Here is a 24,182-nt window from a genome sequence, read left to right as displayed (position 1 = left end):
AATCGTATAGCCGCCTGGCGGTACTTCTCAATTCACCTTCGTCAAGATGTTGGAGACGATCGGGTTGCCGGCAAAGCCATCACTGAGAGGGAATACTTGGGTGGTTGACACCTCACACTGTCAGGGATGTACTTCTCAGTTCACCTTCATCAATCGCAAGGTTCATTTTTTATGCTTCCCTCCATCTCCGATCCAATGACCCATGTATGAGTTCTTGACAAGTTCTTTTTCTGATTCTTGGTTATATGCAATGTGGAATTTCAGCATCATTGTCGGACGTGTGGGGGCTTGTTTAGCAACAGCTGCACCCAGCAAAAAATGTTTTTACGCGGGCAAGGTGATTCGCCTGTGCGCATTTGTGAGCCTTGTGAAAAGCTAGAAGAAGCAGCACGCTTTGAGAGACATGGGCACAAGACTAGAGCTGGGAGAGGTGCCATCTTGATTCCTTCTAAGGTTGTTAGTTCATTTGTTGTTGCATTGAACATTTGTCGGTTCTGTCACCAGTTTTGCTAGTTTTGTGATTCTACCACATGGTTTTTTGCTGAATTATGGTATAGATAGATTTTGTTGCGCTTGCCTCATTTTAATGGCAGATAGAACAAGATTGAATTACTCTACCCTTTGATGGTTCCTTCTGTATCAAACCTCTAACTTTCTGTGCAGGCAGTTTGAAGTTGACATCAAAGCCTGAGGATGAAGTTCTGAACCAAATTCTCGGTAATGATAGGAAGGAATCAGGACAAGAGTCTAACAGTAATGTGGTTGCTAGTATGCAGAGGGACAGTAGTAGTGCATCTGTTCAAATAGTCAACAAGATTTCAGCCACCATGGGGTGGGAGAAATACATAGAAGTTTTTCTGTTCATGAGCCTAATCATTTACAGAGTTGTGATGGATCTGCTTCTCCTGAGGAGTTGCGTCAGCAAGCTTTCGATGAGAAGAAGAAGTTATAAAATTCTGGAAGGATAAGGAAGGTCTGCGGAAGCATTAAGAGCGTTTAAGAGAGGGAAGGAGCTTGAGAGGCAGGCTGACGCGTTGGAAATACATTTGAGAAAAGAACGTAAAAAGGTTTTACTCTCTGGCAATGTGGCTGAGAGCCGAACTAAAGATGGGCCTTCAGAATCTGGAAGAAGAAATAAGGTCACTCCTCCAGTGAATAAATCAAAAGATGACCTTTCCAATGAGCTTAAAGAACTAGGATGGTCCAATATGGATCTTCGCGACGAAGACAAAAGGCAAGCAAGTCTTAATAGGGTGAACTTTCTTCTCTTCTTGGAGAAATCTCACAAAAGGCCAATAAAAATAAGGGTGATAGTGCCATTGACAAAACCCAGGTTGTTGCACATAAAAGAAGGCTCTCATGCTGAAGCGTGAGGGGAAACTTGCAGAAGCCAAGGAGGAACTAAAGAGAGCTAAATTTTTGGAGAAGGAACTCGAAGAACAGGAATTCTTGGCTGAGGCTAAAGATTCTGATGATGAGCTATCTGCATTAATTCGCAGTATGGATGAATGATGACAAACAACAAAAATTTTCAATTCAATATGAGCAGGAGGATGGCTTTAATTTTGATCATCTTATTAGTGCTGCTGATGATCATATTCTGGATATTAATTTTGAAGTGACAGACGAGGATATGGAAGACCCGGAAATAAATGCTGCTTTACAATCTTTAGGTGGTCTCAAGATTCTAAGAATCCTGAAACCCCTGCGTACCCATATAGCTGCTGTTGACAGGGAAGCACTATTAAGTGAACTTCAATCCTTAAAACTAGGGGCTCTAATTCATAAGTGGGCAGGTAATGTTGCAGAGGCAATGGCCCAGCTAAAGAAGGCAAAGCTACTTGAAAGGGACCTCGAAAGCGTTGACTCTCCAGAGGGCAATGTTGCAAATGATCGCACAACAATTCATAACCAAACTGCTGATAAATCATCAAAGTCATTTACGGTGGGTGATGGAATGTTAATAATACAATGGAAGACATGAACTCCAAGCCTGCAAGGAAGAGTAAATTAATGATTCAGAAAGAGCTTCTGGGCTTGAAAAAGAAAGCCCTGGCTCTGAGAAGGGAAGGATGATTAGATGATGCTGAAGAAGAACTGAAGAAAGGCGGTATTCTTGAGCGTCAGCTTGAAGAGATCGAAAATGGTTCTATGCCAAAGGCAATGCCTGGGACTGTTGGCACTGGCAGTAAGTAAGGTCCCAGGTTTGTCACATGAGCATCCAATCTGCCAGTTTCAGACGAGGAAGGAGACAATGTAACAGATCAAGATATGCATGATCCAACTACTGTCTCTGTTGAGGGTCTTCTTGATCCTCAACTACTGTCTGCCTTGAAAGCAATTGGAATTGATGATGCTAGCATTTTTATCTCAAGGCCCTGGAAGACCAGAGCCTTCAAAAGTTAATGCCGGTAAGAGCAATAACCCAACCCAAGATAGAAGTCAGCTGGAAGAACAGATCAAGGTAGAGAAGGTTATGGCTATAAATTTGAAACGTGCAGTAAAACAAGCTGAGGCCCTGGTTACTCTTCGGAAGGCCAAGATGCTCGAAAAGAAGCTGAATTATTCTCCTTCAAAGTGAAAAGTAAACACGTCACCTTGGTAAGTTGTCCATTATTTGTTACAAGCTATGAAACTCGATAGCTCAGTAAATGTTGTTGGTATGCAAAATTAGCCAGAGGAAGCAGGATAATTGAGGATTTATGCAAGAATGGTAATATGAAAATGTATCGTCATATTGTAAAGGGCATTTTCTGCCTGCACACTTGGATATGTGCTTTCTTCTTGTTTCTTAAGTCTTCTTGCAAGGTTTTTGGTCTGCCTCTTAATGCAGCAGATGAAGCAAACTTGGCCAATTATATTTCAACATCTGTAAGCTGCAGAACCCAAATTTTGAATCATAATAAGTTCAAAAAGAAGGTAAGCTTTAGACTGCCTGAAGAAGCTGATATTATCATATTTAAACCCCTCAGACTGCAAAACAATGCTATCCTCGTTACATGTAAGTATTTTGCCTAAGAGGAGATCATGGCAGTGACAGACGAGTGATAGTGATGATGAAGACTATGATATAAGCATATCTACCAGCCAAGATGTCAAATCTTAGTCAAAGACACCAGTTTTGCTTCATCAGGTTTGGTTTTGGGTTTTGATGTGAATAATATGTTTGCAATCTCACTCACAGCAGTTCAGTTTTAATTACTTAATCCTATTATTATTGCTATATATGGAAAGATCTCTCTGTTTCTCTACTACTGACAAATGTCTAAGGTGCATTCATCTGCTCATGTTTTAGTTATTCCCATGCATGGTTTCATTCATCTTGCTCATCATCAATTCACCTCCAAAAAAATAAAAAGCTTACAGCAGGGATTGATTTTATTAATATTTACAAAGTCCCAAGAAGTTAAAGTAAAGAAATATATGCGGCTAGCTTCTCTTTGGTTCTGTTGTACCAAATACAAAGGGAGAGAGAGAGAGAGAGAGAGAGAGAGAGAGAGAGAGAGAGAGAGAGCGTCTTTGGTTTGTTGGTGGTGCATGCGGTGTTGGGTGAGACTCGTGAGAGGAGAAGAAGAGAGGATATATACGCACCTAACCTTCAAATTTGGGTCAGACAAAAAAAAAAACCTTCAAATTTCAAACCGTCTTTCATATTCGGATTCCTATACCTATGTATTATACATGGTTAATGTCACGCATAAAGTGTGCCCTTTATTTTATCAATTCTCTCTAGTTTTATTTATTTATTAAGTTGTCTGTAAATTTGATGGTGTATTTAGTTAGTATAACATTCCAAATTCCTAAAATATATGTTTTCATTTACAAAGTTAACAATTTCTCATGAGAATTAATGTTGCCAAAAAGAGCAAAGGAACGAATGTCCTAACAAACAAGGTACGTAATTAGTGTAATTAGATGCATAATTAAGTAGACGTCACTAGCTAATTAATATGCGCAACAAACAAAATGCTGTTTCAATTCAAGTTTCAACATTTTTTTTTTAAATTTTTTTAATTAAGGATGAAGGTCATAAAGGAAGACGAAAATAGGGTTATGCCGGTACGTGTTACCCTCGAGATGGAGAACACAAGACCACTTAAGGCTTGATGCACATTAGTCCCAAAAACAAATGAAGAGGGTATTTTGGTAAAAAAGCGAATGAGCAGTGGAAGAGTGGTCCGGTGATTAGTGATACATACACACAGGTAGAGAGGGAGGGCCCTATAGGGTAGAAGAGAAGAGAACAAACAAACGGTCTTTCAGTCATGGATGCGATGCGAATGTGACCAACCACCGGTCCTTCAGTCTTGAGTGTCCTCCATGTCCATTGGTTGTATTGTATGTGTGTTGGGGGTGTCCTTTTAAGAACGGGGGAGAAGGGAAGTTGCGTGGAAAGTTAATCTTCGCAATTTTTAGTGAGATGAGATGACGAGAGCTAGCTAGCTACCGCTAAAAACCGAAAGAAGGCGCCTTTACTTGCCCTTCACTTTATCACTCTCCTTATCTGTCTCTCTCTCTCTCTCTCTCTCTCTCTCTCTCTTGCTGTACCAGTCCCTACTATTTAGCATTTACTTTTTGGTCAGGAAAAGAGAGGGATAAAAGCAAAGCTAAGCTACCTCTTTGGGTTGAGAGAGAGAAAGAGAGACTTGATTATAATGGCTGGAGAATATGGTTTGAAGGTGGTGGTGGCGATTGTGGTTTTGGCCACTGTGAGCCTTGGAGGGATTTGTGGGGTTGGAGCCCAACTGCACCATGTCGTTGGAGGAGACCGTGGCTGGGACCCTTCTTCCGACCTCGCTTCTTGGTCCTCCAACAAAACTTTCAGGGTCGGAGACAACATCTGTGAGTCTTCCTTCTCTCTCTCTCTCTCTCTCTCTCTCCCTCTAGAGCTTAAAAATTTGTTATTATGCTTTGCTTTCGTTTTGTTAGCATCTTTTAACTAAGCCATTTGTTTGGTTTCCGAGAAAATGGAGAGAGTAAAGTGGAAAGAATGTCATTTTCTTTTTTTGGTGAAAGAAGAAAGTCATTTTCAATTCAGTTGTTCATTCATTCACAAGTTCACAACAACTCACAAGACTCTTTTGTTTGTGTGGGGACTTTTATGGATGGGCAGGGTTAGCCTACTCTGCAGCGCATGGGTACATAGCTGAAGTGAAGAGCAAGGAGGAATTCGAGTCATGCGATGTAGGCAACCCAATTAGGATGTTCACGGACGGTTTGGATAGCATCTCTATGGACCAGGAGGGACTCCGCTACTTCGCCAGCAGTAACGTGGAGAGCTGCAAGAATGGGCTCAAGTTGCACGTGCAAGTCATGCCTCAATCTTATCAAAACCCTGAAACGGCCAACCCCAAAATAGCAATAGCAAAACCAAACAGCTCTCTGTTGGCTGCAGCTGCTGCGGGGCCCACAACTCCTTCTGGCTCAACCCGCCTCACCGCTGCAAGTCTCATTTTGTTATCATTTGGGTTGCTTTGTTATGTAATGGGTATTTAGTGACTGGTCAGACTTAAAGATTATGCGAGGGGTATTTTGTTGTTCGCGTGTTGGATTGTATGAGCCACTGAACAGAAGAGAAGATTGCCAGCTTTGTTATGTATTAATTCTAATTTAGTAAGAGGTGAGGATTGATATGAATTTGGATTTTTCAATGTATTAATTCTACTTTAGTATGAAAATGAAAGTTGAAATTGTTTCAGCTAAACTATCACACAATGCATTCGGAAAATGAAGCCAATTAGTTTCGAAATATTTACACACGCAATTGTCCATATTGCTAACAAATTGGAAAGACAAAAAAAAAGACAGAATCCAATTCATGGCCGCCTCAGAAGTATTGTTTGAAGGCTGATTACATATTCGGGGGTCGGGGTGGGGGCAGGGGTGGGTGGCAATCATTTATCTCTCAGCACAACATAGCTGGATCCGTTGGTGGTCTTCTGTATCTTAGAAATTTTCCTCAGGATCGCAGCAAAAGCTGACTTGTCCTGCACCACACACAGAATGAACAAATAAGAACAAAACTACCATATTCCAAAAGTATCACGTCTCTATGTTCCTTCAAATTCAAACCATATTACAACGCAATTGTTGTTCAAACATATGCGAGCAGAAATTATATGAACTATATGCATTTGACATGATGGAGAAGAGGAACACATGAATACAATCAATTTCAGTATTTGTATCTGGGCGAAAAGAAGCAACACATTTAAAACTCTCCATAATGTATCTCTTTAGGACCATCTTTCCTCCAATCATTCTTCGTTTTGAGTGAACATTTTATAACTTCCATAGTGTTTCTTTAGGACCATCTTACATCCGATCATTCTTTGTTTTGAGTAAACATATAAAGATTGTATCATACTGCAAACAAACGCAAACTCATTCTATATCCAAGGTCACTAATATAACCAAACAATTAACCTTCACATAAAGAGTCTGCTTGAATGGACACTACGGCAGCAGTCACACATGTTATTTTCAGCAAGGGTTATACAGAAGAGGTAAAAGCCAGGAAAATGAGTCAAATAGTAGTATAAACACATGATAGATCATACCTCTTGCAATCTGAGTCTTGCCTTAAATCTAGCAACAAGATCTTGTGTGGTGACTGGTGTTCTTTGCACCAAAACAGTCCTGATTTCTTCCTCAGTGACGGGTCCACTTGATGATGTTGGCTCCACTTTTACCGATGGAGTACCTTTTGAAGGTGTACTACTTTTAGAAGCAGATGCAGGCTCCTCTTTGGTGGAAACTTTTTGTTCCTAATTTTGGTTACATGAATACCATCACTAGTGAGCATGAGGAGTTTCGAAGCTGATAAAAAAACAAAGTTAGTAACAATCATACATTTTCACTTTTCACCTTCTTGGGAGGTGCATTGTTAGATGTCTTAGCATCATCAGCACTTAATTTTCTCTTTCCCTTTGCGGACTTGGCGGTAGATGGAGTTCCTCGAGCAGACCCAGAAGGCACTGGTTTTGAGGGACTGTTGTCAGATGGTTCCTCTTTGGGTGCATCCTTTTGCTTTGGTGCCGCTGCTTGAGGAAAGCCAATATCATCATCCATCTGAAAAAAGCAGAAAGGAAATGCCGATCAGTGAACAAAGAGCTGTGATGCACTTTAACAGTACAACACCAATCTTCAAAAAGTCTAAGTCAATGCATAAAACAAATTGGTATCTTCAACATAAATGGCCCATCACTTTTCAGAATGCATGCAGTGCAGGACAAAATTTATAATCATATAACGGAAGCAGTTCTGAATAAGTGACGCAGGCAGTATAGCCTTTGAGTTGTTATCATGTAACGTACTAAGATTGAGTATCCCAAAGATAAACAAATAAATAACCTACATCATCATCGTCATCGTCGTCATCTTCTGCATCTGAATCATCCAGCCCACCAGTTCGCCCAAGTAGCTTCTTCAACTCTTTTCCAGATTTGCTCAGTCCGCCCTCCTTGTCATCTTCATCCTCGTCCTCATCATCCTGTGAAAGAAAATGGACAAAGAGCCACAACTTACAAAGAACTTGGACCAGTATAAAATTGACATACTTTATGAAAACAGCATAAACAAGTTGCACCAGAAAATGGAAATCATCAAGCATTATATCTTGAAATATCAGTATTTTCTAGCAGAAGATATACTTGAAGAGCACAGTGCAACATAACACATAATGTAGAACCCCAAACAAAGCAATTATGGGACATGTGTGTAGCAAACCTGCTTAATTTCTGGAGGAGCTGGAACCTCAAGTTCCAAATCTTCCCTTTCCTCAGGATTATTGCCAACAGCTTCATCATCATCAGTGAAAATTTCTTCATGCTCCCAATCATCTCCTACAACAAAGGGGGGGCCAATTATAAATAAATGCAGACATGGTTATAATGCACTTCATCAAGTGCCCCTTTCATGTTTACGAAAAGAAGACATCAAGACAAGACTTAAATTTCATTTAACAGAGATAGCACAGGATATGGTCAAGCTCGCTGCAATGTAAGAACCCCCTCTGAGAACCTATTCTCATGCATGTTAAGAAAAAAAAATGCAAGTGCTAGACATAAAAGCACCTCATATCACATGAAACAAAAGGAAGCCAATTGATATGGCTTCCCCAATGGATGACCAAACATAGAACTAACAAGTAAAGCCAAACATATTAAGTAATGAAGTACTTTACGAAAGATATGGCTAATGACCATTAATTTTCACGATATACATAAAAAAGACTGTAAAAAGGATGCCCCCATTATGCCTAAACATGCATCATCTTGCCATGGCAAGTAGGACCATCGTGAATTTCACTTTTCTGAAACTTTGTGGAGATAAATAATTGTATTGGGTATTGATGATTGAGAGGTTAGCAAGGAAGAAAGATGACTGTGTTCATATCACCCCAATGGTATTGATGATTGAGAGGTTAGCAAGGAAGAAAGATGACTGTGTTCATATCACCAAGATGACTGTGTTCATATCACCTCAATGGTATTGGGTATCAGTTATTGAGGTTAGCAAGGAAGAAAGGAAATCGTGCTCATGATTTATTGTTTATAAAGCAAAATAGAGAAAAGAATAACTGCCTACCCTTCTCGACATCATCATCATCCAAGTCAGCATCAGCTCCCCTTGCACCATCATCATCATCATCATCACCACCTTTTTTGTTCAGTCTATTTTTCCGGGCTAACTCTTCTTCCTCATCCTCCTCACCTTTATCTGAGACATTTCCTTCACCATCATCATCATCACCAGCTTTTTTCCGTCCCTTCCCACTCGTCACACCATTATCCTTGTCAAACCTCTCCACCTCACCAAATGCAGCAGCTCCATTATTTGCAGCTTTCATCATCCATCTTTCATATCCATCTGCGGTCTTTTTCCTATTTTTAATCTTCTCTTCAGCTTCCTCCAATGTAAGTTGCTTGTATTGTGCAACCTTGTTGAAGTTGAACCTAAGAGATATTATCAAACAACCTTATTTTGATATGTAGATGGACAAAACGATTGCAACCATAATTGGTAATTATGTAAAGCTCTTCTATGTATTCATGTCAAGACTATTAGTTTAATTAATGATTTACTCTACACTCAATTTAATTAATAAACAAGTGCTCCGATGGGTTAATAATTGATTCAACTCCTGTTTGTGAAACATATACAAATGGACGACAATCAATTACAACTCTCCTGCAGACCCAAATATGAATACATTTGCAGTAATGATGATCTAAAAATGTTCTCCTTTTTCCAGGATTGTCACTATTAAGTTTTTGTAAAGATTATGATCATTTGACATTGCCTAATTGCTCTTTGTAGTCTTGTCGCATTTTAATTTTCACTTATATTGATCTAAGAACATTTATTACCTAACCTATTTCATTCTATGCTTACTGTAATTATTTGTTGATTTTGGATATATATATATAAAAATTGGAGGACAATTCATACAGGGCTATCAATCCCATTTATTATTTGCCTTCCTTCACTATTATTCAGAACTTTATGTAATATGTACTATGGGTAGCACTTAGATCTTATTGCATATCTTATTGCATATGCTAACGGTTAATAGTGATGAATGATTAACCACAAACTGAAAATAGCTCTAACAGAAAGGCCAAGCAGGCATACCAAGAACCAGCAGGAATAGCAGAAAACTCCTTTCCTTGCCTCATTAGTAGGTAGTATGTTGCAGTTTGTGCACCTTCAAGATGACCCTGGTACTGAGACTGGCCAGTTTCATCCTCCAAGACCCAAGGTTTGTTCTTGTACTTCTCCTACGTAAACGAAATTTAATGTAATAAGAACAAGTGATAAACCCAAAGAATACACTGAACCCTACAAACTGCATCAATGTCCGTTCATCAAAGATCTCACAACTGTCTTAAGTTCGAGCGGATTCATAATTAATACAAAAGAAAAAACACAAGAACTTGGAGTATTTGAAGTGCAATGCACACACCAAAATTCTGTTACAAAGGGAATGAAAAAAAATTGAATTGAATTGAATTACCCGCAAGGTATCAGAAAGTTGGCGTCCTTGTAGTCCTTCCTTGTGAAGAGACCACTTATTTTCAGCATTTTTCTTCTTCGAAAAACTTGGCAACCCAGTCACAAATCTACCAATGAAGTAGTTCTTGTCGTTTACAGTACTAGCACGAACATTATACTCCTATTTCAGGAACAGCCGAAAAATACATAAATCAGTACTCTATTTTTCTCCAGAATATAGATATAATAAATGTATATAACAAATAGAGAGAGAGCGAACTCGAATTAAGCGAGTGACGATGGCTCCACAGTCAAAGCATTTGGCGCGGTTCTCAGCCATGGTTTTGCCACAGGACAGGCACAGAGTCATGTGCTTGCAATTGCTTCCGTATAATTCCGACGTCGATCCACATCCACTGCACGACGATCTCAGCGTCAAATCGGCCGACATTTCTCTCCTTCAAAACCAGAAAATTTACCAGAGAATATTACAACGGTCAGAAAAGCTAGCTAGGGTTTTAGATAGTCAAACTAACAATTCAATTACCTTTTAATTTCAAAACGAGACTGAAAACAAACGATGTCCGAGTTTCGATTATGAATTTGATTTGAAAGTTCGTTTGGTTCTTATAGGTTTTCTTGTTTTCGTTGTGGAATGGGATTTAGGGGTGGACGGTAGACTAACGAGGAAGAAAAATGTATGCGTTTTCTGGCAGGTGCCGCAGAAGTCGTGATCTGCTACAACAGACGTGTTGGTGGTCCCGCAAATTAGTTATGATCCCGCTCTAACGCCAATGCCTAAAATGTAAATGGCCTGTGGTTTTGGTTTCTTGGTCCGACATCCAAACTGAAAACAAAACCCAATTTGCCTGTTAAGCTCAAGCCCATTCGAGCCCAGCCCACATATGACCAATAATCCCACGGAGTCGTTCTATAGTGAGGGCTAATACATGGTCTTATGTAAAATTATATCTCTTAATCGTTGGATTAGATTAACCAACTTGATCTAACAATTAACTAATTTGATTCAATAATTAAAAGATAGGATCTCACTTAAGGGCCATTTATAAGGCCTCACTATAGAATTCTTGTAATCCCAAGACCTCAATGAACTCCAGTGCCGAATTTATAGACCACCTATAATGAGGGGCTATATTAAGAGGTGTGTTGAGAGGTTTAATGCAACCGTCGAATAATGACTATCATATGGCTATTAAATACCTCATCATCATAAGCCCTATGCCAAATTCACGCCCCAAATAGGAACGACACTATGGGTCTCTTTCTGCCCTTCTATTTTGGTAGACTCTGAGGCGGCAGTTATGGCTGCTGGTTGTTGGCTGCTGAGAGGGAGAAGGGAGGTTAATGCCCCCATTTCGACCAAAAAAATGAAAGAGAAAATTGTAGGAGGTTGGGTGTGAAAATGACCAAAATATTCTTAAAATAGAGTCGAATGTATGCCTACGTAACTCTACTCTGCTTAACAGATTTATGGATGAAATTGGACGATTTTGATGGTGGCGTGATATTGGCTACAAATATAAATTCAAATCCTTAATTAAAAACAAAATCAGATAATAAATTGAAGGGTTAACTTGTGATTTACCCGTTGAACTTGAACTTAACTTTCGATTTACTTCCTATCTTTGTTTTTTAGAAAATTATGGATAAGAACTTCTTTTTTTTCTCTAATTTCCCCCTTGCCGTCTAAATCCTCAACATTTCATCTAATTTGCTGTTAAATATGAGGGCAAATTGATCATTTTCATGTTAAAATAAAATAAAATAATTTGAAATTTGAAATAATAATGATACAAATAAAGTTTTTATTAATTTTTTTTTATTTTTAAAATAGAGAGTAGAGAGAATGTCATCCTCAGACCACCCACACTTCCTATTAGCCTCTGAATTTCTACTTACCAACCCTACTTCTTATAAGCCTCAGACCAACCCCCTTCTTCCCCAAAATCGAACACATCCCATACAACAATACCAAAACCACCACCATATATTTGAACACACAAAAAATGTGATGGGTAAGTGGGTGGTCGTGGGTCTGGGGGTGAGTTGCGAAAGGGGAGGCAGCGATGGTGGGGAGGTGGGATGGGTTGCGAATGGGTCTTGGTGTGAGTTGCAGGTGGGAAAAGGGGTAGTCAAGTCGGGAGGAAAAAAGAGAGGGGATTTTTTTTGGGGGGGCGTCTGTGGGTAGGGATAGGTTTGTTTTGTTCTTTTTTGTTTAATTTTGTCTTTAAAAAAGTAAATTTATTTGTAATGATTTAACAGAAAATTGAATGAAATGTCGATGATTTAGACGGTATGGGGAAATTGACAAAAAAAAAAAATTAATATTCTAAATTTTCTGAAGAAGAAAAAAAAAATACTCCAAGCTGAAAAAAAAAGTTAACATCCTTAATTTTTTGAAGAAAAAAAAAAGAAAAACCCTAAAAAAAGAAAAATAAGAGTAAATTGAAAGTTAAGTAAGTTCAACTAGCAAATTACTAGTTAATCCTAAATTGAAAATACGAATGTTCAGATAGCAATTCACTAGTGTAGTCAAATGCAAGGCCAAAATTGAAAAGAAAATCCACTATGCTTATAAATCCCAAGCCAGTCCCAGGCCAATCCGGGTTAGGCCCATTACCAGGTCTGCGTATGAGGGTAGATCAAGTGCACCGCTTTGAAAGATTGGTAGGCAGCTGCCCACATGACTCAAAATTAGGACCGATAATCCCAAGTCCCTAACCAACTCACCACACCAAATTAATAATCCCAAATAAAATATTACTATTTTATCCTTAAAAACTGAGAGAAAACCAGCTCTACTTGCTCTTGCTTCTATGTAAACTAACACCTCAGTCTATCTTCTTCACTGCAAGCTCCGCTCTGCCATCTTCTTTGTCCGAAATTTTCAACAGCTCAACGACGCCGTTTCCAGCATGGCTCTGAAGTCGTTCATCGAAGTCCACCCCAGCTCGCACTTCCCCATACAGAACCTCCCGTACGGAGTCTTCAAGCCTGAGCGAGGTTCAGTGGCTCGACCGGGCGTGGCAATCGGTGATTACGTCTTGGACCTCTCTGTAATCGCCGCAGCTGGTCTCTTCAACGGTCCGATCCTCAATAACTCCAATTGCTTTCACGAGGTCCGTTTGATCATCAATTCCATCTTCACTATAATTGATGATCAATGCAGTAATTAATTGCTCTGTTTTGGTTGTTAGCCTAATTTGAACAAGCTATTGGCATTGGGACGGGCTGCTTGGAAGGAAGCGCGTGCTACGCTTCAGAAACTATTGTCATGTAGGCGTCTTTATTTATTTATTCAAGTAATTAGGTTTAGTTTATACTTCATTAAGTTAATAACTAAGCTTCATTTGGTTAATTATTGGTGCAGCTACAGAGCCATCATTGCGTGACAATGAAAGTTTAAGGCACAAATCACTTATTCCACTGGTATCTGAGAAATTATATGGTTTTGAATATTTGATAATTTTAAGCTTAGATTTTTCCCCTTTTTCTATTTATTTATTTATTTATTCGTCTTTCTTTATATGGATCAATGTTTAGAGCGAGGTAGAAATGGTTCTTCCTATTGCCATAGGGGACTATACGGACTTCTTTTCATCCTTGCATCATGCAAAGAACTGTGGAACAATATTTCGTGGACCACAGAACCCGATTCCACCAAACTGGTATGTGGATTTTGAAAAACGCATGGAACATAAGTTCTTTTTCACTTGTAATTTTGTTTTTACAAGTCCAGGAAGTCTGAATATTACGTTATGCCCAGGTTCCACCTTCCAATTGCATATCATGGTCGAGCTTCTTCAATTGTTATCTCTGGAACGGACATTACTCGACCCAGGTCCGAGTTTATTTATCTATTGTTGCTTTTCGGCTCATTGAGTACGCAGGTTCAATGGAATCTTATATTATACAATTTTTTTTTTGTTTTATCACAGAGGTCAAGGCCCTCCTGCTGGAAACTCTCCACCACCTTTCGGTCCCTCAGTGAAACTAGACTTTGAGCTCGAAATGGTTAGGCTTTCTATGCTCTAGTATAGCCTTTAGTACTGTAGAACCTCATAATTTTGGTTATGTCCATAACTCGTTGTATTTATTATGTTCTGCCGATTCTCATTTTGCTTGTAGGCTGCTATAGTTGGTCCTGGAAATGAGTTAGGAAAGCCCGTGGATGTTAATGCAGCAGCAGATCACATCTTTGGACTTGTGTTGATGAATGACTGGAGTGGTATGCTTGCTTCTTGCTTCTATAGGCTCTTTTCATCCTTCATATTTAACTTTTGGTTATACTTGATAAGAAGTTGGTTTTGACAGCTAGAGATATTCAGGCATGGGAATATGTTCCCCTTGGGCCTTTCCTTGGGAAAAGCTTTGGTAAGAACCGAAAACCATGACGCCTCATTCTTACATTCCATTTCTGTAGCTTAGAGTACTGGATTTAAGCACTATCTCAGTCGGTTGACTGCAAGACTGACATTATTTTTGCGTAAAAATGTAAATATTAGGGACTACAATATCCCCTTGGATAGTGACGCTAGAAGCTTTAGAACCTTTTTCTTGTGAGGCTCCCAAACAGGTGCTTACTCAGATTTGCATAGCACCATAATTTCCCAATTTTTCTTTCTAATTGTGCGTGGATTTTTATTTATGTTATACATGCTGCGAATTGTAGGACCCCCATCCATTGCCCTATCTGGCTGAAAAGATCTCCAAAAATTATGACATTTCATTGGAGGTATCTTCCATCTCGTTGGCACACTTGCTTCTTTCAGTTTATAAACATGTTTCTTTTATAATCTCCAGTGATGCATAAATCAATAATCATCCTTCTAGGCCTTATGAATTTTTTCTTTTTAATGGTTAAGATTGTAAATAGTTATATGCTCTTCCATTCTTGAGATGACGATGAAACTGCCTTTTATTGCAAGGTTCAAATTAAACCTGCTGGACAAGATGATTCACATGTGGTCACAAAGAGTAATTTCAATAATTTGTAAGGATTTCTGCCCAATTACTTCCTCGACATATTTAATCTTTAGTTGGGACAACGTCTTGCTCTGTTAACCATTGAATAAGTTACCTAGCTTTCTCCATATTCCCTCAACAAAAACTATGCAACAGTGATCATAATCATGATGCCTACTCAGAGTTGGGACATCTCCTCTGTAGTAGTTTACTTGCAGTCTGGTATAAAGTGCTTTATATGCATTATTACCAAGCTTTTTTCGGTGCTGCACTTCCAAGGGGCATCATAAGTTCCTTGTAGCTTAGTTGAATGCTTAACAGGATGCTAAATAATCCGATGAAAGAAAATCCATGTTTTTATACTTTTTATTTGTTCTGGTGTGATCCTGTTATAATATTATCTTAATTTCTGGAACTCGTATACAGATATTGGACATTGACTCAGCAGCTAGCACACCATACTATCAATGGTTGCAATTTAAGGCCGGGCGATCTCCTTGGAACAGGGACCATCAGCGGACCTGTATGGTTTCAGTTTGTTTTAATATATTCCTACATTCATATGACATTTTGTTTGAGTGAAATTTTTTGCTAGAGTGAACTCCATTCATCACTTATGTTTCACAATAGGAGCCAGAATCTTATGGATGCTTGCTGGAGTTGACATGGAACGGACAAAAGCAGCTGTCCTTAAATGGGACTCCTCGTAAATTCCTAGAAGATGGAGATGAAGTCATCATTTCTGGTGTTAGCAAGGTTAGTGCTTTCCATATATTTGATCATGACGATATTGTGTTGTAAAATTTGCTCCATTTGTCATGAAGCTAATTTATGTTTTCACATAGTTGGCGATTTCTGTTTAATCCAGCGATAGGATAAGCTTTACGTGCTTAGTTGTCTATCCCTTGTTATGTTTGATATTTTTACTATGTGCAAGTGCAGCATCTAATATGTTTCCATTGCAGGGGAATGGTTACAACATTGGCTTCGGGACATGCTCTGGAAAGATTGTGCCATCAACTCCTTGAAGACTTTTGCTTCTTCTTGTTGGAGCTGTGTGTCCCACTCACTTTTCCATTGTCGTTATGTAATTCTTATTTTGACTTCACTTGGTGCTCAATGAATGTCGTACTATTTAGTGAATAATTCATTGCCCTCTCTCTCTCTCTCTCTCTCTCTTCACAAATGATTTTGCTGTTTACGCAGCAATTTTAGGAGGCTTTTGTTTTGCTGCTTTTTCTTTTTCGTGTGACACTATAAATGAAAAAGAAGCATTCCTCCAAAAAGGGGGCGTGGGCGTGGGTCCCGTAAGTTAACGGACGGGAGGACCGACGGGGTTGCTGACCTGAGTGCTCACGCCACCCATGCAACACTGTTACGCGCCAAGACCATTCAAGAACCTCCTACAGTTCCGAAATTATTTCTTTTTATTTTAAAATTCAGAGACGATTTTCATTTTTCACACTAGAAACTTTAACTCATCATCCACACTACGCGCATAATACTAGTACTAAACTAGGCTTTTAGCGGAATATGAAACCCTCTCGCAGTCGCAGGCTCAGCTTCTCCTCTTCCTCCTCTTCTACCACAACCGTCACCTACACTCTCCACAATGAACAACCTGCCCCTCCCACCGCCACCGAAATTCCCATCCAGTCCTCTGCTACCCCAATTCCCATCACCGTTCACGTACCCCAATCCACCGCAGCCATCAAAATTCAATCCGCCTACCGGACCCACCTCATCCGCACTCTCTATAAAACAATCGCAGCCGTGCATTCCGAGGCCGACGAGTTCCAGCGCCTGATTCAACGGCAGGAAACGGTCGACGCCGTGAGGAGCAGCGAGCGCGAGAAGCTGAGGATGAACGAGGCGCTGATGAGGTTGCTGCTGAAGCTGGACTCCGTTCGTGGGGTGGACCCCGCAGTGAGAGAAGCGAGAAGAAAAGTGAGCCGTCGGATCGTGGGGTTGCAGGAGATCGTAGACGCGATTGTTTCAGAAGATGTTGATGGCTTTTGGGGATGTGGAGATGCTGGGTTTGTGAGGAACTGGGACGACGTCGTTGCGGAGATGGAGGAAGGTGTGTGCAGGGAGAGAGGGGGTGAGGAGATGGAGAAGTTTTGTGCTCAGTATCTGGGGTTTCGCTGCTTACAGAGGTTTCTGCGCGAGCCGTGATCTAGTGCGTGCGGCCACTGCTGCTGCGTAATGTGTAATGTACAGACTGCATATGCACACTGCAAATTGTAATTGCTATGCAGATGCAGTGCGCCTGTTATAGCTAGTCTTTCTATTCGTCTATTTATTTATCGTGAATAAAACCTTTACTTGTAGTAGTTTCATGAAATTGAAACGCCTCAAATTATTCTCAAATTTTCAGTCTTGGTCACATAGAAATTCTGATGTTTGTGATTTTAGCTGTGATTCTTTGTCACAAAATAGATACTGAAATTGAAATTAATTCACAAACCATATAAAGAGATTTTTCAATAAGCTGGAGATACATAAAATTTGGGACAAGTAGACACATAGAGACACACAGCTTCTTGGGAAGTCATCTATCTATGACATGCAGCTGCACTTGCAGCGCAACATGCATTTCTTGCAGTCAGAGAGATTAGGTTTGCCACCAGAACCACAGTTACACCTCTTGACACAGTTGGCCCTTGAGCTTCCCCTCCACAAGCATCGAGCCATACACCGCAGAACCGGCGTGCATTCTGGGCATCCAAACTTCATCTGATTAGCCACACAGTCTCCACACTGACTGCCGTCCGATGGGCAAGCCAGTGCTGGGAACACAAACAACCACAAAAGCAGCAGCAGCATCATCAGTGGCACAGCAGCTTGTGTAGAAGCCCTTTTCTCCATGATCTGCTTCTGAAATGAGTCGTAGAAGCCTTGCTAAGTGATTTATATTCTTGTCTGTTACATTACATGCATGTGGAAGAGGGCTTCAGCCTCATTGAACAACTACCTCATTTAGTGCCATTGAATGCCACGTCTTGGTTTGCACAACGTTTTAATCTGCACGTATTTCTATGTCCGGTCTCTAGAGTGCACCACATCACCAGCTACTAGTGCTCAGTTAAGGTCAGCACAAACAAAGTAATTTTGGAGTTGGTCAATGAGCTATTATTATGGTGTGTTGATCTAGATTCCAGATCCATGCTGTAGGATAACTACTTGCACCAGTACACAAAACATAACCGCCCCTTCTGAGTAAATGTAGAAGACTTTGACAATTGTTTCCTTGTAACATTTTTTGAGAATGAGACAATTTCATTAATCAATCGAAACTGAATGCTACAGCATGTAAAAACATTAAAATCTTCCCGAAGAAAACTACATAAAATAAAACTCGAGGTAGAAAAGAGTGCGACACTTACCGATTACAGAGACAAATCAATATTATAAAGAAAGACAATCATCCTGGATACAATCCATGAGTCATGGCCCCCGGACTCCAGCCAGTATGAGAGATCTCTGTCCCGCAAACTAAACTTGGCAATCCGATGAGCCACCTTATTAGCAGGGCGAGGGAATTGCCGAACAGTCACCGACGGATTATGGTGCAGCAGCCTTCGGATTTCCTCCACTCGACCCCCCCTCTGTAGCAAACCAGACATCTCCACTATTGATCATGTTTACAGCATTCAGACAATCGGATTCAACTATCAGAGGTGTAAAGGAGGCATCAATAGCGAAAAGAAGGCCAGCCTTCAACGCATATAATCCTGTCGCAAGGATGGAGACCATACCAGGAGCCCGCATCTGAACGGCTCCCTCAGGCTACCATCAAAATCACGTATAATAAAACCTACACCCCCGAATTCCTTCTTTCAACATTATGTGTGTAAAATACACTTGTTTCCTTGTAAACATTATGTGTGTAAAATACACGTGTCACCCGGACTGAATAGGAAAGGCGTGAGGGAAGGTAGCTAGCCCAATTCTTTTTCAGAACACCATTCGAGAGAAGAAGCTTCCAGTTCTTACACTGCCCTCAAACAATCTATAGTTTCCATGCACATATATAAACCAATGAGAGATGAGCTAGACACTCAAGATCGACTTTTTATTTCACATCGAAAAAAAAGAAAAAAGAGAGTTACATACATACAAATTGGTCTATCTACGACCAAAAAATAAAAATACAGACTGTTCTATCACCCTGTTTTCCAAGGATGAAGGTGAAGCAAACAAATATATTGGGAGAAGGCCATACAACAACCAATCCCAGGTCTCTTAAATTCCGACCAACTCTCTTCCAAAATTATACATCTAAATCCCGAATGGGAAGTCTGAAACAATGATGTGTGACCCAATTCTGCACGAACAGATTCTTCAATGTTTCACCTCACTCTCCTTCACTGAGGATTGGAACAATGAGTGGTTTCATCTGTGCAACGTATACAATTGCCCACCTAACAAGTATTGAAAAGAGCACGACAAAGTCAATATCCAAGTGAGCAAGTTTGCAACAAAACTAAAATAAAAGATCAAGGGGAAAACATACATCATCCAACAGCACACTACTGCTGTGATCACCAGTGTAAGATGGAGCCTGCACAGGAGTAACATTACATTAGCTTCGCTGCCGGAGGATTTGAAAGGAAGCCCCCACTGTGGGAAGGTCCAAAAGTTTTCCAATCTCAATTATGTAAACAAAATTTCAGCAGTAAGTACTAGATGTAGATGTTGAGTAAACATTGAAGCAACAATGCCATTTCTCATTTGATGTAGATGTAGATGTTTAGGATCAAAACTATATTTTCCAGAGAGATTCAGGCTAATAATAGAACATATTTCACACACAAGTATACCCAATTAATCTATAAATTCAAGGGGATCTCCTTCATCCGTCTAACTAGAACTCTCACTGATATAATATCCTTAGATGTAACATGAAAACCACAATGATCACGGTCTTCCTCCCGATATAAACCCGACTTAGCACCATATTTCACACTTTAAATCAACACGACACGGCCATATTTCTTATTTTCTTTTCCAACAATCCCATGTGTTAGATTTTCCCCCATAATGTTTTGATGCAACAACAAGAGAGGCACTCAAAATCGAAGATACGCTAAAACGGACTACAAATGTGTTTTATCCATTAACTAAACCGGCGCATAGACTATAACAGTTTCGATCTGATCATCCCTAATCTCCAAATATCTATCATCAACTATGTCCAAATTAACATTCAGACTTACTTCCACTCCACTATTGAATTAACAACTGGAAACAAAATTAAAAAGATAAAAGCTTTGAATTCGTATGATAAGGTTTTGCATTTTGGAATAAATGGAAGAGAAAGCAAAGTAGCAGAGCATGTAAGACATACAAATTGGCCGAAGCGCCTCTACCGCAGCAGATTCTGACCATAAGGGAAGCAATTACGCCCACCATTGCAAAGATTAGAGTTGTAACCACAAAACCCATTACGCTCTTATTTGATTCCAACCCTTCTCTTTAGGCAACTAAATCCGCAAACAGTATCAGTTGATCTGCAAAACCATAATTTTACAGATCAGAATCCAATTGGATATCAACGAGCTCAAACTCTAATTGGATCTTCAACATATTCTAAATAAAAATATGAAAGGTAAAACACAGCAAGAGAAAAAAAAGGAGGAATCTTCTTACCCTTGAATGATACGATTGTCTTCCAAAAACAAACAAAGCTGTACGTTGCCTTAGGCACTCTCCAAGCTCTGGTTTTGCTGTGATGGGGATGAAACAGATTGGGATTTATTAGTAGCTAATAAGCTACTGCCGCGTCAGCGTAACTTTTATCAATAGTAAACAACAACAATAAACAAAATATTGATGCCATGACAAACTGGAAAATGTTGCAGTATCATGTAGCCCTTCAGGGTATGTGGGCTCAGAATTTAGAGCAGCAGGACCCAAGATTAATGGAATTGCATTCGACTTGACGTTGGGCCTCATAACAAATGGACCATTAATACCTGCCCCTTGCCATTATTGGTTTGGAAATACTTCGGCTTCATCGCTGGGGTAGGAACTCTTACTCAGTTTAATATATATGTGTATTTTTAATAAATTATTTTACATACATATCAAACTATGATTTATTGATAGTAAGAATGTTTCCTTTCAAAAGCGGGAAGTAGCGTTCATGTTGGCCCGGCAAAAGTGATGGTCATGTGCGAACTAGTTGTGTGGGAAGGCTCGAAATCGACACCGAGGAAGGCTTGAGCCAAGGAAGCAACCAATGCCAGGACAAGTTCAAGGCCAGTGTACATGTAGATTGAGTAGAGGAAGAGTATGATTTTTGGGTGGATATATTGTTTGTTGTGGAAAACGTGTAGAGATGCGACAAAGATTAGAGCTTTGATCGCATAGTTAAAAGGAGATTTCTGACCTTTTGGGGCAGATGCTAAAGACCCTGATTTTATTTTGTTCTCAACTTTTCGGAATTTGATTGGAAGGCAAGCCAAGGGGATGAAATGGAAGATGCAGATGGGTGGGGTGGTGGAGAGAGGGCCTTTGCCATAGGCAAAGAGTAGGAGCTTGAAGTTGGCAAGGCAAGCAAAAAGAAAGAGGAAGGGCCTCCAAGGAAAATGGTGGTGAGATTGAGAGGAAGGAAGAAGAAGAAAAATATGACCGGAAGTATGGCAAGGAGCCTGGTTAAACCAGGAGAAGTGAGCTTACCTATGGTGTGACAGTAGGACAGTGAAGCCACAGCTAAGATCCATACCATGATGAAGTTGGGTATTTCTCCTTCCATTTTTCTTTGCTTGCTTAAATTTGATTTCTTCATTGTCTTTGTGGTGGCGAGAGATATTTGTGAGAGGTTTTGCGTTTGAGATCGTTGTACTTGGAGAGAGAGAGAGAGAGAGAGAGAGAGAGAGAGAGCCTATTTTGGTAGATTTGTATGAGTCGGTGATTGATGGTTTTTAATTGGGTGGCAGCCTGGCTTGACTCGTACTGGTCGAAAACAAGTTGAATTTCATAAACAGAAAAAAAGATGTAGGATATGTGCTATTAATTGCTAAAAACCAATTATATTAACACCCATTGTTAATGATGATGACAAATTGTTTTATTCATTTTGGAAGCAGAAAAGAAAGACAAATAATCGGTTGGATAAAGAATTAATGGAGGACAAAAATACTTTAAGGAAACAATTCGTTTGATTAGCTTCCCAATTGACCATTAGTCAGTCCAAGTTCCAGCCATGGGTGCCTGCCAGTCAAGGTACGCACCACGTTTTCTTAGAACTTCCAGGGAGGAGAATTTTGAACTTTGAATAATTAAGGGCTACTTCCAGGTATAATTCAATGTTCTTTGATTTGGACAACAATAAGGTGCGCGGCGCGCTCCTTGCCCTTTTCATAAAGCTTCAAATTAAATGTTGTGGTCGACCATGCAAAAGTAGCCACGGGAAGGAAATGCTTTCATTGATGCACACAACACAAATAACGTAAAGTTTAATTTGCAATTTTGATCCTTCTTTATTTAATAAGACTGGGATTATTTCTCAGTGTTATACTAATTAATCCCCTACAATAATGAAAGTGCAATAGTCTACTGATGTAAGACATAATTGGCTTTAACAAAGTTGCTAACATTTTTCATAAACTCCGTGAAAGCCAGATACTCTCTGTATGCCATCACGTCCGCTTCACACCGCACCAACAGAGACGGCAAAAACAGCCACAGCCCCGTCACCCCCACAAACATCATTGCTAATGGCCCCGACACAGCGGCAGGCAACCGCCATTTACCCGCAAACGCCTGCTTGAGCATAATCTCAACGGCCAAACACACCCCGTGGAGTAGAAAGAAGCACGTGAGCTCCCACGTGGGCTTCGTTCGTCCAATGTAATAGAAGATCAGCTCATGCATCACCGCAGACACGAAAAAGGACGCGAGCACAGCTGGCAGCGGAGCCCACCTGTTCCCGATCACGCGTCTGGAGATGCTCCGGACGGGGTCGTATACGGTAGGGTGCAGGATTCTACTGACCATGATGTTCCACCTTCGTCCCCAGAAGTCCTGGAGTGACGTGGCCAGGTAAGGCTCGTCGAACTGCGGCTCGAAATCGACACCGAGGAAGGCTTGAGCCAAGGAAGCAACTAATGCCATGACAAGTTCAAGGCCAGTGTACATGTAGATTGAGTAGAGGAAGAGTATGATTTTTGGGTGGATATATTGTTTGTTGTGGAAAACGTGTAGAGATGTGGCAAGGATCAAAGCTTTGATCGCATAGTTAAAAGGAGATTTCTGGCCTCTTGGGGCAGATGTTGAAGACCCTGATTTTATTTTGTTCTCAACTTTTCGGAATTTGATTGGAAGGCAAGCCAAGGGGATGAAATGGGAGATGCAGATGGGTGGGGTGGTAGAGAGAGGGCCTTTGCCATAGGCAAAGAGTAGGAGCTTGAAGTTGGCAAGCCAGGCAAGAAAGAAAGAGGAAGGGCCTCCAAGGCAAATGGAGGTGAGATTGAGAGGAAGGAAGAAGAAGAAAGATATGACCGGAAGTATGGCAAGGAGCCTGGTTAAACCAGGAGAAGTGAGCTTACCTATGGTGTGACAGTAGGACAGTGAAGCCACAGCTAAGATCCATACCATGATGAAGTTGGGTATTTCTCCTTCCATTTTTCTTTGCTTGCTTAAATTTGATTTCTTAATTGTGTGTTGTGGTGGTGAGAGATATTTGAGAGAGAGAGAGAGAGAGAGAGAGAGAGAGAGAGATTAATTGCTAGAAACCGATTATATTAACACCGATTGACATTGTTAAGGATGACAAATTGTTTTATTCATTTTGGACGCAAAAAAGAAAGACATATAATCGGTTGGATAAAGAATTAATAGAGAGGACAAAAGTACTTGAAGGAAACAATTATTGGATTAGTTCTTAGAGGTCTCATTCATTCATAGTTGACACAAACAAAAGGGGATCTTGGAGTAGGTCAAATCTGACCCAATGGTCCTACATACATACATACATACATACATACATATATATATATATATATACAGCCAAAGAGATTAATAAAACAAAATAAAATCCCAGCAACGGCTATACAATTCTTTTTTCCACTGTCTAGTCTACTTCATTCCGTGCAAAGATTCAAAGTTGGAAGGCGGTCCAAATTTCCACCTCTTGATTTAGATTTACTTCAGAAATATAATAACTGGGTGCTTCACATGTTTCTGGTACACAA

The 24,182-nt window shown here is 40.1% G+C and overlaps 7 protein-coding genes and 1 pseudogene across 8 annotated transcripts; 4 read left to right on the top strand and 4 right to left on the bottom strand.

Moving 5' to 3' along the window:
- On the top strand, window positions 1-3,254 carry LOC117623761 (annotated as a pseudogene).
- Window positions 3,255-4,411: 1,157 nt separating this feature from the next.
- LOC117624041 (mavicyanin-like) lies at window positions 4,412-5,698 on the top strand. The gene is made up of 2 exons (XM_034355155.1): window positions 4,412-4,842; window positions 5,114-5,698. Exons 1-2 carry the CDS (start codon window positions 4,656-4,658, stop codon window positions 5,494-5,496), a joined length of 570 nt encoding a protein of 189 aa, XP_034211046.1. The 5' UTR covers window positions 4,412-4,655; the 3' UTR covers window positions 5,497-5,698.
- On the bottom strand, window positions 5,694-10,781 carry LOC117624040 (transcription initiation factor IIF subunit alpha). 2 transcript variants are annotated; one of them, XM_034355153.1, is made up of 10 exons: window positions 10,544-10,781; window positions 10,277-10,454; window positions 10,019-10,177; window positions 9,637-9,782; window positions 8,590-8,957; window positions 7,729-7,844; window positions 7,358-7,492; window positions 6,853-7,071; window positions 6,561-6,767; window positions 5,694-5,987 (listed from the first exon to the last, which is right to left on the bottom strand). In XM_034355153.1, exons 2-10 carry the CDS (start codon window positions 10,445-10,447, stop codon window positions 5,895-5,897), a joined length of 1,614 nt encoding a protein of 537 aa, XP_034211044.1. In that variant the 5' UTR covers window positions 10,448-10,454; window positions 10,544-10,781; the 3' UTR covers window positions 5,694-5,894. The 2 variants fall into 2 exon arrangements, with proteins under 2 accessions (XP_034211044.1, XP_034211045.1); XM_034355154.1 differs by having other exon boundaries at window positions 5,720-5,987; window positions 6,868-7,071; window positions 10,544-10,779.
- A 1,909-nt stretch (window positions 10,782-12,690) lies between these two features.
- LOC117623915 (fumarylacetoacetase) lies at window positions 12,691-16,152 on the top strand. The gene is made up of 14 exons (XM_034354961.1): window positions 12,691-13,136; window positions 13,215-13,293; window positions 13,388-13,446; window positions 13,561-13,685; window positions 13,784-13,858; window positions 13,956-14,031; window positions 14,146-14,245; window positions 14,332-14,391; window positions 14,523-14,593; window positions 14,690-14,752; window positions 14,946-15,010; window positions 15,409-15,505; window positions 15,613-15,738; window positions 15,948-16,152. Exons 1-14 carry the CDS (start codon window positions 12,933-12,935, stop codon window positions 16,008-16,010), a joined length of 1,263 nt encoding a protein of 420 aa, XP_034210852.1. The 5' UTR covers window positions 12,691-12,932; the 3' UTR covers window positions 16,011-16,152.
- Window positions 16,153-16,307: 155 nt separating this feature from the next.
- LOC117623916 (BAG family molecular chaperone regulator 5, mitochondrial) lies at window positions 16,308-17,352 on the top strand. The gene has a single exon (XM_034354962.1). The coding sequence runs from the start codon at window positions 16,516-16,518 to the stop codon at window positions 17,155-17,157; it is 642 nt and encodes a 213-aa protein (XP_034210853.1). The 5' UTR covers window positions 16,308-16,515; the 3' UTR covers window positions 17,158-17,352.
- Window positions 17,353-17,439: 87 nt separating this feature from the next.
- On the bottom strand, window positions 17,440-18,919 carry LOC117623917. The gene is made up of 2 exons (XM_034354963.1): window positions 18,369-18,919; window positions 17,440-18,231 (listed from the first exon to the last, which is right to left on the bottom strand). The coding sequence occupies exon 2, from the start codon at window positions 17,848-17,850 to the stop codon at window positions 17,542-17,544; it is 309 nt and encodes a 102-aa protein (XP_034210854.1). The 5' UTR covers window positions 17,851-18,231; window positions 18,369-18,919; the 3' UTR covers window positions 17,440-17,541.
- Window positions 18,920-19,036: 117 nt separating this feature from the next.
- Window positions 19,037-20,792, bottom strand: LOC117623919 (V-type proton ATPase subunit e1-like). Its single transcript, XM_034354964.1, has 4 exons — window positions 20,635-20,792; window positions 20,333-20,495; window positions 19,499-19,546; window positions 19,037-19,406 (listed from the first exon to the last, which is right to left on the bottom strand). The coding sequence occupies exons 2-4, from the start codon at window positions 20,428-20,430 to the stop codon at window positions 19,340-19,342; spliced, it is 213 nt and encodes a 70-aa protein (XP_034210855.1). The 5' UTR covers window positions 20,431-20,495; window positions 20,635-20,792; the 3' UTR covers window positions 19,037-19,339.
- Window positions 20,793-22,527: 1,735 nt separating this feature from the next.
- LOC117624109 (acyl-CoA--sterol O-acyltransferase 1-like) lies at window positions 22,528-23,613 on the bottom strand. Its single transcript, XM_034355246.1, has one exon. It carries the CDS (start codon window positions 23,611-23,613, stop codon window positions 22,543-22,545), a length of 1,071 nt encoding a protein of 356 aa, XP_034211137.1. The 3' UTR covers window positions 22,528-22,542.
- Window positions 23,614-24,182: the final 569 nt, after the last annotated feature.

This window comes from Prunus dulcis, chromosome 4, assembly GCF_902201215.1.
Source record: "Prunus dulcis chromosome 4, ALMONDv2, whole genome shotgun sequence".
In the NCBI taxonomy this organism is placed as follows: Eukaryota; Viridiplantae; Streptophyta; class Magnoliopsida; order Rosales; family Rosaceae; genus Prunus; species Prunus dulcis.
This window is presented reverse-complemented; position numbering and strand designations above follow the sequence as displayed.

Excerpts from the sequence above, each read along its gene's own strand:
- LOC117624041 (XM_034355155.1), top strand. The coding sequence starts at position 4,656 with ATGGCTGGAGAATATGGTTTGAAGGTGGTGGTGGCGATTGTGGTTTTG. Across the intron at positions 4,843-5,113 it reads CAGGGTCGGAGACAACATCT|GGTTAGCCTACTCTGCAGCG; the intron begins GTGAGTCTTCCT and ends ATGGATGGGCAG.
- LOC117624040 (XM_034355153.1), bottom strand. The coding sequence starts at position 10,447 with ATGTCGGCCGATTTGACGCTGAGATCGTCGTGCAGTGGATGTGGATCG. Across the intron at positions 8,958-9,636 it reads GCTATTCCTGCTGGTTCTTG|GTTCAACTTCAACAAGGTTG; the intron begins GTATGCCTGCTT and ends AATATCTCTTAG. Across the intron at positions 6,768-6,852 it reads AGAAGGTGAAAAGTGAAAAT|GAACAAAAAGTTTCCACCAA; the intron begins GTATGATTGTTA and ends AACCAAAATTAG.
- LOC117623915 (XM_034354961.1), top strand. The coding sequence starts at position 12,933 with ATGGCTCTGAAGTCGTTCATCGAAGTCCACCCCAGCTCGCACTTCCCC. Across the intron at positions 13,859-13,955 it reads ACGGACATTACTCGACCCAG|AGGTCAAGGCCCTCCTGCTG; the intron begins GTCCGAGTTTAT and ends GTTTTATCACAG. Across the intron at positions 15,739-15,947 it reads TCATTTCTGGTGTTAGCAAG|GGGAATGGTTACAACATTGG; the intron begins GTTAGTGCTTTC and ends TTTCCATTGCAG.
- LOC117623916 (XM_034354962.1), top strand. The coding sequence starts at position 16,516 with ATGAAACCCTCTCGCAGTCGCAGGCTCAGCTTCTCCTCTTCCTCCTCT.
- LOC117623917 (XM_034354963.1), bottom strand. The coding sequence starts at position 17,850 with ATGGAGAAAAGGGCTTCTACACAAGCTGCTGTGCCACTGATGATGCTG.
- LOC117623919 (XM_034354964.1), bottom strand. The coding sequence starts at position 20,430 with ATGGGTTTTGTGGTTACAACTCTAATCTTTGCAATGGTGGGCGTAATT. Across the intron at positions 19,547-20,332 it reads AGAGGCGCTTCGGCCAATTT|GCTCCATCTTACACTGGTGA; the intron begins GTATGTCTTACA and ends ACTCCTGTGCAG. Across the intron at positions 19,407-19,498 it reads GTAGTGTGCTGTTGGATGAT|GTGGGCAATTGTATACGTTG; the intron begins GTATGTTTTCCC and ends AATACTTGTTAG.
- LOC117624109 (XM_034355246.1), bottom strand. The coding sequence starts at position 23,613 with ATGGAAGGAGAAATACCCAACTTCATCATGGTATGGATCTTAGCTGTG.